Here is a 12,951-nt window from a genome sequence, read left to right on the forward strand (position 1 = left end):
AAATGCTGTAAAGGCGGCCTTCTTGATGTACACATTTCCTGGTGTCAGCTGGTCAAATGCGCTACTGGTCTCAGTAAAAGGTGACGCCCAGCTTCGCTTGCCCCAGAATGTGTAGCCCTGCGAGTCGGCCTGCGATGCAGTGCTAGTTTCACCAACTGCCACGAGGGTCAGACTTGCAAACGGAACCAGCTGATGCTCTACTTTTGCTTCAGACGATCTTTGGCAGGGATGTACCACAGCACGCGGAGTGAGGACCGAGTTGTTACCGGAACGAAGTAGCAGCTCTAGGGCGCAGACGTCGGCACGGGCAGCGTTCGCGATCGCGCCGAGAGTCGACAGCTGTCGAAGTCGGTGAGCGAGCGTCTGGATCGGTGAGCAGTGTGGTGGGAGCCGGCGCGGGCGGGCGGACTGCAGGTAGTGCGGTCATGGGGAGTCGTTGGAGTCAGAGCCGAGCGAGTGCAGCGGGAAGAGCGGGTACCAGGCGTGCGTGGGCTGCGTCAGCGTGAGCTTGTCGAGCGCCACCTCGGCGCCGCCGCGGCCCACGTTGTGCTCGAAGCCGGGCTGGCGCTCCCACAGCATGACGAGCAGCGCGCGGCCCAGCACGTCGCACGCGCTGTAACGCAGCGTCTGCCGGAACTGCGGCTCGAGGCTGTGCCGCACCACGCGCGTCTTGCGCTTCTGCAGCCACCGCTCGCCGTCCCGCAGGTACGTCTTCACGTAGGTGTCTGCGGAAGCACAACACACACACTTACTTTCTAGTTTTCATTTGCTCTGCTAGTCATCAAGACTACAAAACCCCAAAGACGGCATGCAGCAACGATTAGGTGTATTGCGTGTATTGAACCGGGGATCTAGAAGGCTTCGGCCCGCCGTAGCCCTCAGTGGTTCACAACCCCGCAACAGGTCACAGCAGTCCACTCACCCCACGCCCCCCACACCGAACCCAGGGTAACTGTGCGGTTCGGCCCCCTGTGGAACCCCCGGCAACGTCTCATACCAGACGAGTATAACCCCAAATGTTTGCGTGGTAGAGTAACTATGGTGTATGCGTACGTGGAGACAGTGTTTGTGCGGCAAACGCCGACGTAGTGTAACTGAGGCGGAATAAGGGGAACCAGCCCGCATTCGCCGAGGCAGATGGAAAACCACCTTAAAAACCATCTAGAGGCTGGCCGGCACACCGGACCTCGACACGCATCCGCTGGGCGGATTCGTGCCGGGGACCGGCACGCCTTCCCACTCGAGAAGCAGCGCGTTAAGCCGTCGGCACAAGCACCGTGCACCCGAGCGTTGAGCGAGCTGAGTTTCTGACGTCACAGCATGGAGTAGCACGCTCGGGAGTCCTTCCGAACGCGCAGAGCAATATCTGGCATGTCAGATATTCTGACCGTGCGCCTGAGCGTTGACCAATGACATGGCACAACGCCATCTACGTCACAGGCACGCCGTCTCCCTTCAGTACAGAGTTGTGAGGCACCATATTGGCACTCATTTCAAGCCTATTTGTTCATATGCCGTTCCGAGCACCAGCAAATTGAGAATCACTGCAAAACCCGTTGTTAACTATGTGATTCGTTCCAATAAAATAATGAGAAACATCATATTCGTGGCAAGAGAATCATTATAACTTACTTAGAATGAGAGTAGGCTATTTGAAGGCAGCGACACACTGAAGATCCACCCAAAACGCATTGTTCTTGGTACAATGTGTTATAATTAAATTTCAGTTAATAAAATATCTACGATTAAGATTTTTAGTGAGAGGTAAGACACTATGATTAGATGAAAAAAGTGTGATGTTGGTTTAGTGTAATGAATAGTGGCACTGTCTATCATTGGGTGGTTTTGTAGGGGCGGTGGTTCGCGTCCTAACACAACCAAATGTTTTTTTTTCCCTAACATTCGCGTTTTTATTAGGTTCTGATACTTTATTGTTAGTTTAATATAAGTATAGACTATAATATTTGATGTTATGTAAATACAAGTTCACCTTTTTTTGAGGGGTGACTTTGTTCGACTGACTTAATCTAAAGGACAGCTTACGCTACTTGTATAGAGATATTTTGCTCCTTCTTCTTTTACGCTTCGTAATTCACATGTTGCAAAGATTCTGCTACTAGGTAGGAACAGTGATCAAGTAAGACTGACCTTGGTGTTTTACTAAAATGTGGGAATGCTAAATAATGTTTATCTTATGCGGAGAAGTATTCCAAATTTCTAACGCACTGTTTGTAATGGAACTTTTATATGCCTGTTTCCTTATTGATTGGACATGGTAATTTCCTTTTCGTGGACGATGGAGGAAATGTGCATTTTAATAGAGCTAATGTGGGAATTTTACGCTCACCCGTTGAGTAAACAGTGTGATTAACGAACTAGAAACATCCCTGAACTGTCGCTGGAGTGCGTTGCGATCGCGTATACCACGTTGGGGTCCAGGTACCATATGCACAAGTCGCATCATTCCTGATCGTTCAGCAGCACGTTGAACTAGGCACGCTCAACGTTAACGTTCGGCACCACGGTCCGTGTGGTAACGGCTTTAGACCGCGCGGCTAGCCGGTCGGGCCTACGATTAGGTACGAGCATACAGAACAGGTTCACAGATACGTGAGTGGCTGCAACACTTCTTAAGGGGGAGAATCACATTATGACGTTCAAAAAATCCGATTTTTTTTACTGCATAAATCGTTAGCTTAACTAACCAAGAATATGCTTTCAAAATTTCAAAGCGAAATTCGCATTCGTTTAGATTTTATGAACATAAACCCGAGTGCACATAGGGTACAGGCTCGAGCGCAGTTATGGCGACATACTATCATATGATTTCCACGGAATGAAAATCTTCGACACGATTACTGCGCAGAGGGAGGAGACAGCTGGTGCGAGTGGCAGAAACGAACAGCCCTTGCAATGGAACATGAACAGCACCTTACTCCATTGCACACCGACGTACAGAAGGAAGTTCTTCCAATACATGAAGATTTATCAAGGGGTGAATTACTGGAGACATGTTTAGGTGCCCACACACAAAATGCGAATGAAAGTTTTAATCCCACTATTTGGCGACTAACCCCTAAACGCTTGCACTCCGGACTAAAAGTCGTTGAATTGGCGTCGTATTTAGCAGCGGTCTTATTCAATGAAGGAAATTCGTCCCTTCTGATGGGCATGAACGAGGCAGTAACACGCAAAGCTTCAATTATGCCAAACAAATGGATAACCAGCACGTGATCCGGTAGAATCGATGTTGTTGTTGTTGTTGTGGTCTTCAGTCCTGAGACTGGTTTGATGCAGCTCTCCATGCTACTGTATCCTGTGCACTCCGGAAGAATCGACGTAGCTCATTGGAATCTAAGGAAGGTCGGGAAGCTCGGAATGCACTGCTGCAAGCGCAAAACGAACCCTATGAGGAAAAAGAAGGATTAATATATGGTGCTGGTATCGCCGATTAGTGGGTAAGCATTTTACATTATTGTTAACGTCGTTGAATTTCTAGTTTCCGAGAATTTATTTTTCAAACGCGTTTATCTCCAAATGACTTTTATCACATTTGCGTGCAGCCTATCCTAAAAAGTATAGAACAGATAATCATGAAAATTGATACTATGATTCTTTATAAAATAACGAATTATATGAACCAACTTCTGAGAGGATATGATTCTAAGGGTATTTTTCTTCGCATAATTAGAGGAAAAAATCGTGAATTCGAAGTAAATTGTTCCAACGACTGTAAATTTTTTAATTTTCAGTATTTCCACCTGCATTGAGGTTCATATTCTTGGAAAATAAGTTATTAATTTAAAATCAAAACCTTTCTGATTTCAAATGAAAATCAGAATGGCTACACTGTACACAATTGGAGAACTATACTCACAACATGCAATGGACACACAGCGTAACTTTGTTATTGTTCGCTGAAATTATTCAAAAAATTCACAAAAGCTGTTTGAAATATGAATGAAATGATGTCAAAATTTGATTAAATTCTAGTTAATTCTTCCCACCAAAAAAATCCCTAAAAATACGTATCAAACAGCCTCCTAATGTTGTTTCCCCCTTAAATAACAGAATCCAGTACGTTGTCCTTGACGGCGAATGTTCATCAGAGGCAAGGGTACCGTCAGGTGTGCCTCAGGGAAATGTGATGGGACCAGTCTTACTCAATTTTTATATAAACGTTATGACGGACAGGGTAAGTAGCAGTCTGCGGCTGTTTGCGGATGACACTGTGGTGTTCGGGAGGCGTCGTCGTTGGGTGACTGTAGAAGAATGCAAGATGACTTAGACAACATTTCTAGTTGGGGTGATGAATGGCAGCTAGCTGTAAATGTAGAAAAATGTAAATTAAAGCAGGTGAGTAGGAGAAAACAATCATATAATGTTAGATTACAGAACACACTCATGTCGATTAAATACCTAGGCGAAACGTCTCAGATCGATGTGAAATGGAGCCAGCAGGTAAGGACGGTAGTATGGAAGGCAAATGGTCGACAATTCAGAGGTAGGCTGCTAGATTTGTTACTGGTGGGTTTGCTCAATACAGGAGTATTATGGAGACAGTTCGGGAACTCAAGTGGGAAACTAAGACTAAAAATTTCACTTAACAGTCATGGAACTTCAGGCGATTTACCATTAAGGGCTGGTAGACAGTGATGAATACTGTAATTTCGCAATAGGTAGCTCGCCGCTCCGAAAAGTCCCTATTATAAAGCGGAAGTCGACCCACCACAGAACTTTGAAAGTTTTGAGAGTTGTTATTTTCTAAGCATATGGCTTCGGCAAAAGATTTTTTAGAGTGGATTCCTTTAATATTCAAGTAATCAGATGCAGCTGACAAGTATCTACATAGACATTGCGACAAAGAATGGGACACTACATACTGTCAGCATGACGACAGTAAATTGATGCTGCTTTCCATGGTGCAGCAGCTGAGAGAGGCGTCCAACGACATTCCTGGACACAGAAGAGACACTTCGTCAACTTTTCAGATGAGTCCCGGTTCTACGTAAAACACCACGATGACCGTATCTTGTGCGAATCCTCCGAGGAGAACGAATGTTACCAGACTGCATTCATCATAGTCATAAGGGCCTAGAATCTTACATGATGGTACAGGTCCTATCGGGTGCACAACACAGTTAGTTCCGATTTGCATGGTCAGCAATTTGGATAACACATGTTACACTCCTTACGTGTTAAGGCTGGTGGTTGAGCACTATCTTCAAGATCTCTGTGACCTTATCTTTCAGCAAGATCACGCAGTACCACAGGTTTCCTCTGATCGTGAGTAGCCGAGAGATTCACGTCTCACCAATCAAAAAAAAAAAAAAAAAAAAAAAAAAATGGCTCTGAGCACTATGGAACTTAACATCTGTGGTCATCAGTCCCCTAGAACTTAGAACTACTTAAACCTAACTAACCTAAGGACATCACACACATCCATGCCCGAGGCAGGATTCGAACCTGCGACTGTAGCAGTCACGCGGCTCCGGACTGAGCGCCTAGAACCGCGAGACCACTGCGGCCGGCTCTCACCAATCCCTACCCATTGCAGTAATTGATGAACTCTGGTACAGATTTGGAACTGATGGAACTACGTACATGTATCTGTTATTCAAGCTCAGCTGACTAGACGTCAGCCCGATTATAGTCATTGTTGCTGCCAGATGTGGCAGCTCCATGTGCTAAATGTGGCACATGCATAGCCCCAGATCACCTAAAACTTTAATCACTTATTCTTCCTACTATAGTAAATACATATAGTAGGTTTAGTAACTCGTTACTTGCTATTTTTTTTTTTGGTGCTGCAATTATAGTGGCTTATAGTATGGTGTGGCCACCCACTTCAAACATCGTAGCGCCTACTGCATCGGCATCCCACTACACGTCCAACCAGCACGAGATGCATGTATCACAGGGCGTTAATTCACCAGAAAAACCTAAGTCGTCTGTGTTGTCAACACAAATATTTACCGGCGGCCACAACACAACACATCACAACATCAGGTCTCTACCAACGGCTGCCACAGGGACCGCTACCCTTCCGCGGAGCCTGCAGAACAGCTTCACCAGAGGTCGCAGCTAACCCAGGAATTACTTTGCTACGCCAGGCACGTGGTCGCAAATACTTCCGGCAGGTACATCCGGCAAACGGGCTTTATAAGGCGACGCACTGCCGGCAAAGGGCAGTTCGAGCACCACTTGCAAGTATACCGAGCTGCCACCCCGGCAGCGACAGCCAGACGCCTCCTCTAGCTGGCTGATCTCTTACAGATGGACTTAGTATTGTCGACGAACATCTTGACATTGTAGAATTGTTTGATCGTGATCTCTCCCCGTGAAGAGTCGGGTCTTTTCTATTATTATTTGTTATTTTATATTGGTGACGATCCGCAGATGGGATCGAGTCTGTCGTTCTTTTGGGAGGTTGTATTATTGTTTCGTTTTGGTGAGTCCAATAAATTGATTCCACACTTGTGTTTCCCACATTTCTATTCAGATAGCGCAGATACTTTCTCTAGTTCCGTGAGGTTACATAACCAATGTTGTTCGTTGACAGAATGAAACACTAACTCAGATCATCCATAAAAAAAAGACAGGTTGTTCGTCATAGCTAACAGCTCCTTCAGGTGCCTGAAAACGGATTGGAACTAGGTGAAGAGCTTTCAGTTGCTAGCTGCTTGTGGACAGTAGACTACCACCAAGCGTATCGAATCGAGGTGTCGTGGCTGCTGCCATTTTCAAACCATCGAACCCGAGTATCACGCATTGGCTCGTACACCACAAGAGAACGTGCACAGGCCCTGACTAGCAAAAGATGGGCAAGTAAATCGGTCGAGCAATTGCAAAGGAAACATTCTGGCTTTCTACTTAAGCGATTTAGGAAAATCACAGGAAATCTAAATCTTGATTACCAAATAGTGACGAACTGCTGCTGTACTCTTGAATGCATGCCCAGTGCCTTATAAGCGCAACACCTCACCGGTTTATGTGCGAAGTATTTAGGAAATTAAAATAAGGTCAAAGTTAAGAGAAAAGAATTAATTTGTTGATGACGAGGAAATAGAAGGAAAGTAAAATGGGTTATACACTAACTACATAAGACGTTATAATTGTAAGTTAAGAATCTCAGTAGAAAAACTGAAATTAATGACATTAGGAGAAATTTTCAGAAACAACAAACATGGCAAAGTATAATAAGCCACTCGAAGAAGTCGCACATTTGAAACATTTGGAATCAAAGAGGCAGTGATATCAGCCGGCCGGAGTGGCCGAGCGGTTCTAGGCGCTTCAGTCTGGAACCGCGCGACCGCTACGGTCGCAGTTTCGAATCCTGCCTCGGTCATGGATGTCTGTGATGTCCTTAGGTTAGTTACGTTTAAGTAGTTCTAAGTTCTAGGGGACTGATGACCTCAGATGTTAAGTCCCATAGTGCTCAGAGCCAGGCAGTGATATCAACAGCAAATTATTACTACTGCGCGGAAGAAAAGCCAGACAGGCAAAGATGCGAAAGGAAAAGAAAATTTTGTAAGAGATACGACTGTACTGAATGGTTTTGAAACATGCAGCAGAAAAAAAATTGTAAGTGCTCTCAAAACATGTAATCCTTTGAGTGACACTACAAACAATGATGTAAGGATATAACTACTTGTTAAGCCAATGTTAAACCAAATATCAGCAAGTAAGTGACACTGGCTACAATCTAGACAGAGGATGGAGGAAGAAAGGGTACCTTTAGCACGTATCGCATTCTGACACCTTGAGACAAAAATTAACACACAGTAACGAAATACCTCACGGAACAAGTCTTGATAGATGATATGGTCCTGGAAGGGGTGAGGATGACCTAAGGTTCCATAGTTATTAAGCATTTTGGATATTAAATTCATATTTTACTTAGAGATTTTATATCAGAGAAATCCACGCGACTGGTAAGTGGTGTAGAATACGGGTCAACATACGCTGTTTACAGCTACTACAGTGCGATTTAGTGGGCATCTGAATTTTAAGTTTCAAATCGCGACGTTGCCTTCACACGATACTGTCTGTAGGCAGCCCACAGCGCTGGTGATCGAAAATTGCCTTTAAACTTTTATAGCCTACAAAAGCTTTTTGAAGTGAAAGTAGCAACACAAAGAGAGCCGAAAATGTCAGGCTACCGTTGATGTAGTGCTGGCGGGATTAGTCTAGCGTGCTCGCTGTCAAATGCCAACAAATTTAAGTTTGCACAGTAGAACTGCAGAGTGTGGTGAATTGCCGTGGTACTGGAAGCTACGGAACCTGGTGCAGTGTGGCTCACCTGGTGGGTTCTCGCGGTCCTCGCTGCAGAAGTTGCGGGCGCTGACTACCTCGACCTCCAGCTGGCCCTTGGTCATCAGCAGGCCCAGGTAGACCTCGCCGTAGCGCGCCGACGTGAGGCGGTAGCCGCGCGGCTGGATCTGCCCGGGGCCCAGCTGCAGGTCCACCACGCTGCCAACAATTGGGTCACAAGTTCCAGTGGCGGAGCGTTTCAAGTTGTTGAACATAATGTTTGTCCAAATTCCTGGAAGAAGATTTCCAATCTAGAATACGTATGTTTTAAAGAGCAAACACGAACTCCATCTATAAAATGACGAAGTTTGCTCAGTTATATTTTCTAAGTATTTGGTATAAAGGATCCGTGGTTTCTAGTGGTTTATTACAGAGTAATAACGTAATTATGATGGAGTGGATTTTTTACAGTGATTATCTCCATTTCCGTGAAAAGATCTTCTCACAAGTAGGAAAAACTGTGATATACCGTTCACAGCAACACAAAATGAGCAAAATACTCAGGCTCAGCATAGCGTCATAGACCATTCTTCTAATGCATTCAGCGAATCCATACACGACTTGCATACTGGCCAACTCCACGTCAGTAAACCTACCCACACAGCTGTGTATCGTCATTAAGGTGCAACTCACTGTGCCTGAAAAACAGACTGGCGACAGAATCGTGGTACTGGATGCAAGCTTGAGGGAGAAGAGTAAAGTGGGCATTACTGTTGTCAACAACAACTATCGTGAATGAATGGAGAAACTATATTCTAGAAAAATCATAAGTGCAGACCGTCGATATTTGCACTGTTGTGCAGATATTTTCAGTGCAATACAGGTACAAAGGTAAATGGAGACAGAAATAGAGTGAGAGACTACGGAACCCTTGTCCAAAAATAGCAAATATCCCTGAACGACTTCGTAAATTTCACTGGTGGACACCGCGGTACATACAAGTGGAGCACTGGGACACGTTACAACTCTATACGCTAATGCCCTGCCTAGCACAACTGTTACACACTGATCGACACTTTTACTTGACTATACTCCTACCACAGTATCACTGTGACAACAGTTATTCACAGTATAATGTTTTTGTACAAACGACTGACCCCTTCAGCTCTGATGTTTTATGTTGCTGCGCCACGAATAAGTACAGGCGTGGATTTGGGGAATTCTCGCAAGTGTCGCTCAGTTATGGCTGGGCGGCAGTACGTAAGGGAGTGATTGTCACGTTGGATGGCAGGCGCGGGCAGTGATCATATTTTGCAAACGAGGCTGCGAGGCGGGTTTACGACACCGCTCGCAGGCTAAAATGCACGGCCTTGCCGGCTCTGTATACAAATGTGAAGTAATCAGGTTAGCACAGGGCACCGACGTGCTGTGAAAAACCTATGCGCTGTGTGTAATGGCTGAAACTGGCTGAGGAATGCTGACGTTTTAATTATCAAAGAGCACTCCACTTGTCCCACTACGTCAGAGGCGTAGGGTAAAGACGTATAAATAAGAGTCCGGGGACTCAAATCGGCAGTCGTGTCGCCATTCTATATGCGTCTAGAACTGAAGAGAATGACGATTATTTAAGTTGCAGGCCAACCACGACGACCTTTAGGTGATGGATATCGGTTGCCAACGCTCCCTGAAGCTGCCTCCAATCTCCGCTGCACGGACGTGTCATTGCTGTGGCGGGGCGCGTCACACCTTGGAGCTACGCCGGCGCTAGGAGCGAGAGGGCCGCTAGCCTGTGCTCTCTGAGTGACATCGTCCGGCGGACTGCAAGCTGTCGTCCACAGGGATTGGGCTGGAGCGCGAACTCGCGGCCTCCCGGGTGCAGAGCTGTCTGCAGGAACTGAACGAGCTGCCTGGGCGGACGGCCGGAGCTGGTAAGACTCACTACAATTATGGCGGTCGGCTGCTTCGCATCGGCGCTCTACATAGAATCCACGAGTCGCGCTTGAGGAACAGTCAGCTATGTTCCGAGCTATCGGGCGCGGCTAACGCACGCGGCGGCCTCGTAGCTGTGGCGTGAATAGAAGCGCTAAGTCCGCAACGCTGGGCGACGGGGCACCGACGCTGCAGATTCCGGCATTAGCACGGTGTACAGCGCCATCGCCGAGTTCAGCAGAAGACCCCGCGTGTATCTTCAATGTAATAAAGTGAATGATATACTTGCCCGTGTCTCTCTGCACGCTTCGGCGTGAGCCATCCCTCTCTCCCAAACTATACCTCTCGGTCGTTCTGATATATTACAACCCCAGAGCTCAGGCGGTTGTAACCAAGTTACCGCAAAAATGTAATTTGATATTTTTTTTGAAACTATGTTTTTTATGTTTCACCTTTTAAAATCCCATAGACAGGTTTTTTTCCTGTCTCTTTTCTAACATTGCAGTCTAGTACACTGTAACAAAAGCTATGAAATATTTGAAAGTTGTGTTGTGCCCAGAATGATATTCCAAGCGGATGTGAAAAACTTTTAAAATTTTCTCTGGCCAGCACCATCAGCAGAGTTGAAGACAAAGAAGGGTAATACGCAATATTTAGACCAGAATGACAATAACAAAGAACACTGATATTGAATACGAACAATCTAAGCTGACTGACCGAGATGTTGATGCGGCAGGGTGACCTCACGATGATTGTTACTGTATCACCACACGCAGTGAAGTAACAACATGCAAGTTGTATACAAGTAACAACACGTAAGTCCTATGTAAGAGTGACTTTCATCTAATAACTGTGCAGAAATAGCTAATCTGAAAGCCTGAAGAGAAAAGTTGTGACCCTGTGGAGCAGTGCAGGTCTAGAAAACTGTGCCACATTCATTCACTCTTGCCATTCTTGTCATGGATGTAATTCATTCTCAGTTTGCAGCTAACCAAGCCTGAGGCGGAACCTGTGACACTTTATTCACGGTCTGTCTAGAAGTCTTCGGTTACCATGCAACAGCCGGCCCGCCATGAAGGACTTGGTTGCCAAGGATTGCTGACGAGAAGACTTGGGTTCACCCTACCACTAGTCCTGTGGAGCCCTAACTGACGGTACTTGGTGAGTTGCCAAACTACCATCATCACAGGACGTGTAGTAGTTGCCCCCCCCAACCCCCCCCGCCTGCCCTTCGACCTGCCTGTATCTATGAACAAACACGGACGTCGCTGGGTGTTCTCTCGCTGAGAGGCCGTGACGTAACTGTTGATGACTATGGCCACTTTGTGCACAGCTGCGTTTCGTGGGACACCATCTTCGGCGTGAACGAGAGCACCATGGTAACCAGTTAGTCCAGCTGCTGGCCACTAGCCAATGTCCACAGTGTGTTCTGTCAGCAAACTCCTGTGACGTAGCTGCCCAGTGCGTCGTGCTCTCCGTCACCTCAGCAGCCAAGACTGCGAGCCACACAGAGGTCAGCACATACCAGTGAAGCTATCGTCCTTCTGCTCGCCTGGCTCTGTCGGCCGTGAAACAAGGTAAGTGTGTATCCGAGAATAATACATGAATATTCCGTTAAAAATTTCTTAATAGCCTCTCTGGCATTTCGACAGATCCTTATTGCGGCTCAGCTTCAAGCAATCCTGGCAGTCCTGAGCGGCAGTGACGATCTGTCGAAAGCCCGGAGACGCTAGTAAGACATTTTTATCAGAATGTACATTTATTATTCATGGATACAGGCTTATCTTGTTTCACGGTTGACAGTGCTAGGAGAGCAGAAGGCCACACCTCCAGCCCTCTTTAGTAGGTATTTATTTGTATTTTTCATAATATTGCAGAAATTGCTGTCTAATAACAAATTTATTCGTATCGTCGACAGGATATTTGTTGTGTGCCATTTGTGCCTTCTTCTCTGGCGTACGTACTTGAATCCCACTCTGTTCAGAGCTGTGTACATCTTTGCACAACATTTTGCTTCTCCATCGCCATTTCCTTAGCGCTGTCAGTAACTCGTATGATGTTAAGAGCCATCGTGGTTGCCTGCGGAGCCCTTATCTCTGCAGTCACTTTACGTGGCATAAACTGCGAGCTGGCACTACTCTGAACTGTAACGTGACTCTACCTAGTCACGTGAGCGTGTCAGTTCCTGGTACTATTGGATCTAAGGCTAAGTTTCTCGAATAATACCAAGACTGCAAATGTGTACCTGCAAGCAAACAAAAAAAAAAATTATGCAACTTTATTTTTTCGATATTACAATTAAAACTTTATGACTCCTACTTGTATTGTTGAGATGCAAAGGAAGCGCTACACACACACACACACACACATACATACATACATATATATATATATATATATATATATATATATATATATATATATATAATATATTTATATAGAAGGGCGTGTGGGCACACACTGACACGCTTGCTCCTGAACGTGCCGAGCTGTTGTGCAAACCCAGCAGCTGGGCGGAGACGAAGCAGCAGCGACTTACCCCCAGCGGTCCTCCTCGTCCGAGGGGCTGCCCGCGGACGCCTGGGGCAGCTGCGCCGGCAGCTCGCCCACCACCATCGACTCCCGCCTGCTGCCCCCTACAACGGCACACACACCAACGTCTGCAAGGTGTCCACGTCACACTGCGGGCAACATACTCTCAGCACTGCCAAGCCTAAGTCTGGTGGATCATCATCCGTCCTTAACTCAAATCGGAAGGAGACTTAAGTC

At 46.2% G+C, this 12,951-nt stretch overlaps 1 protein-coding gene across 1 annotated transcript in view; it reads right to left on the bottom strand.

Moving 5' to 3' along the window:
• Positions 1-423: 423 nt before the first annotated feature.
• The window catches only part of LOC126474599 (regulating synaptic membrane exocytosis protein 1-like), a 99,054-nt gene continuing 86,526 nt past the window's right edge, over positions 424-12,951 (bottom strand). Inside the window, exons 9-11 of the mRNA XM_050102075.1 lie at positions 12,722-12,818; positions 8,303-8,472; positions 424-725 (exon numbers count right to left, since the gene is read on the bottom strand). Of these exons, the coding sequence (XP_049958032.1) occupies positions 424-725; positions 8,303-8,472; positions 12,722-12,818 (569 nt within the window). The remainder of the gene's footprint in view (positions 726-8,302; positions 8,473-12,721; positions 12,819-12,951) is intronic.

The sequence above is a fragment of the Schistocerca serialis genome, chromosome 4 (genome assembly GCF_023864345.2).
Source record: "Schistocerca serialis cubense isolate TAMUIC-IGC-003099 chromosome 4, iqSchSeri2.2, whole genome shotgun sequence".
In the NCBI taxonomy this organism is placed as follows: domain Eukaryota; kingdom Metazoa; phylum Arthropoda; class Insecta; order Orthoptera; family Acrididae; genus Schistocerca; species Schistocerca serialis.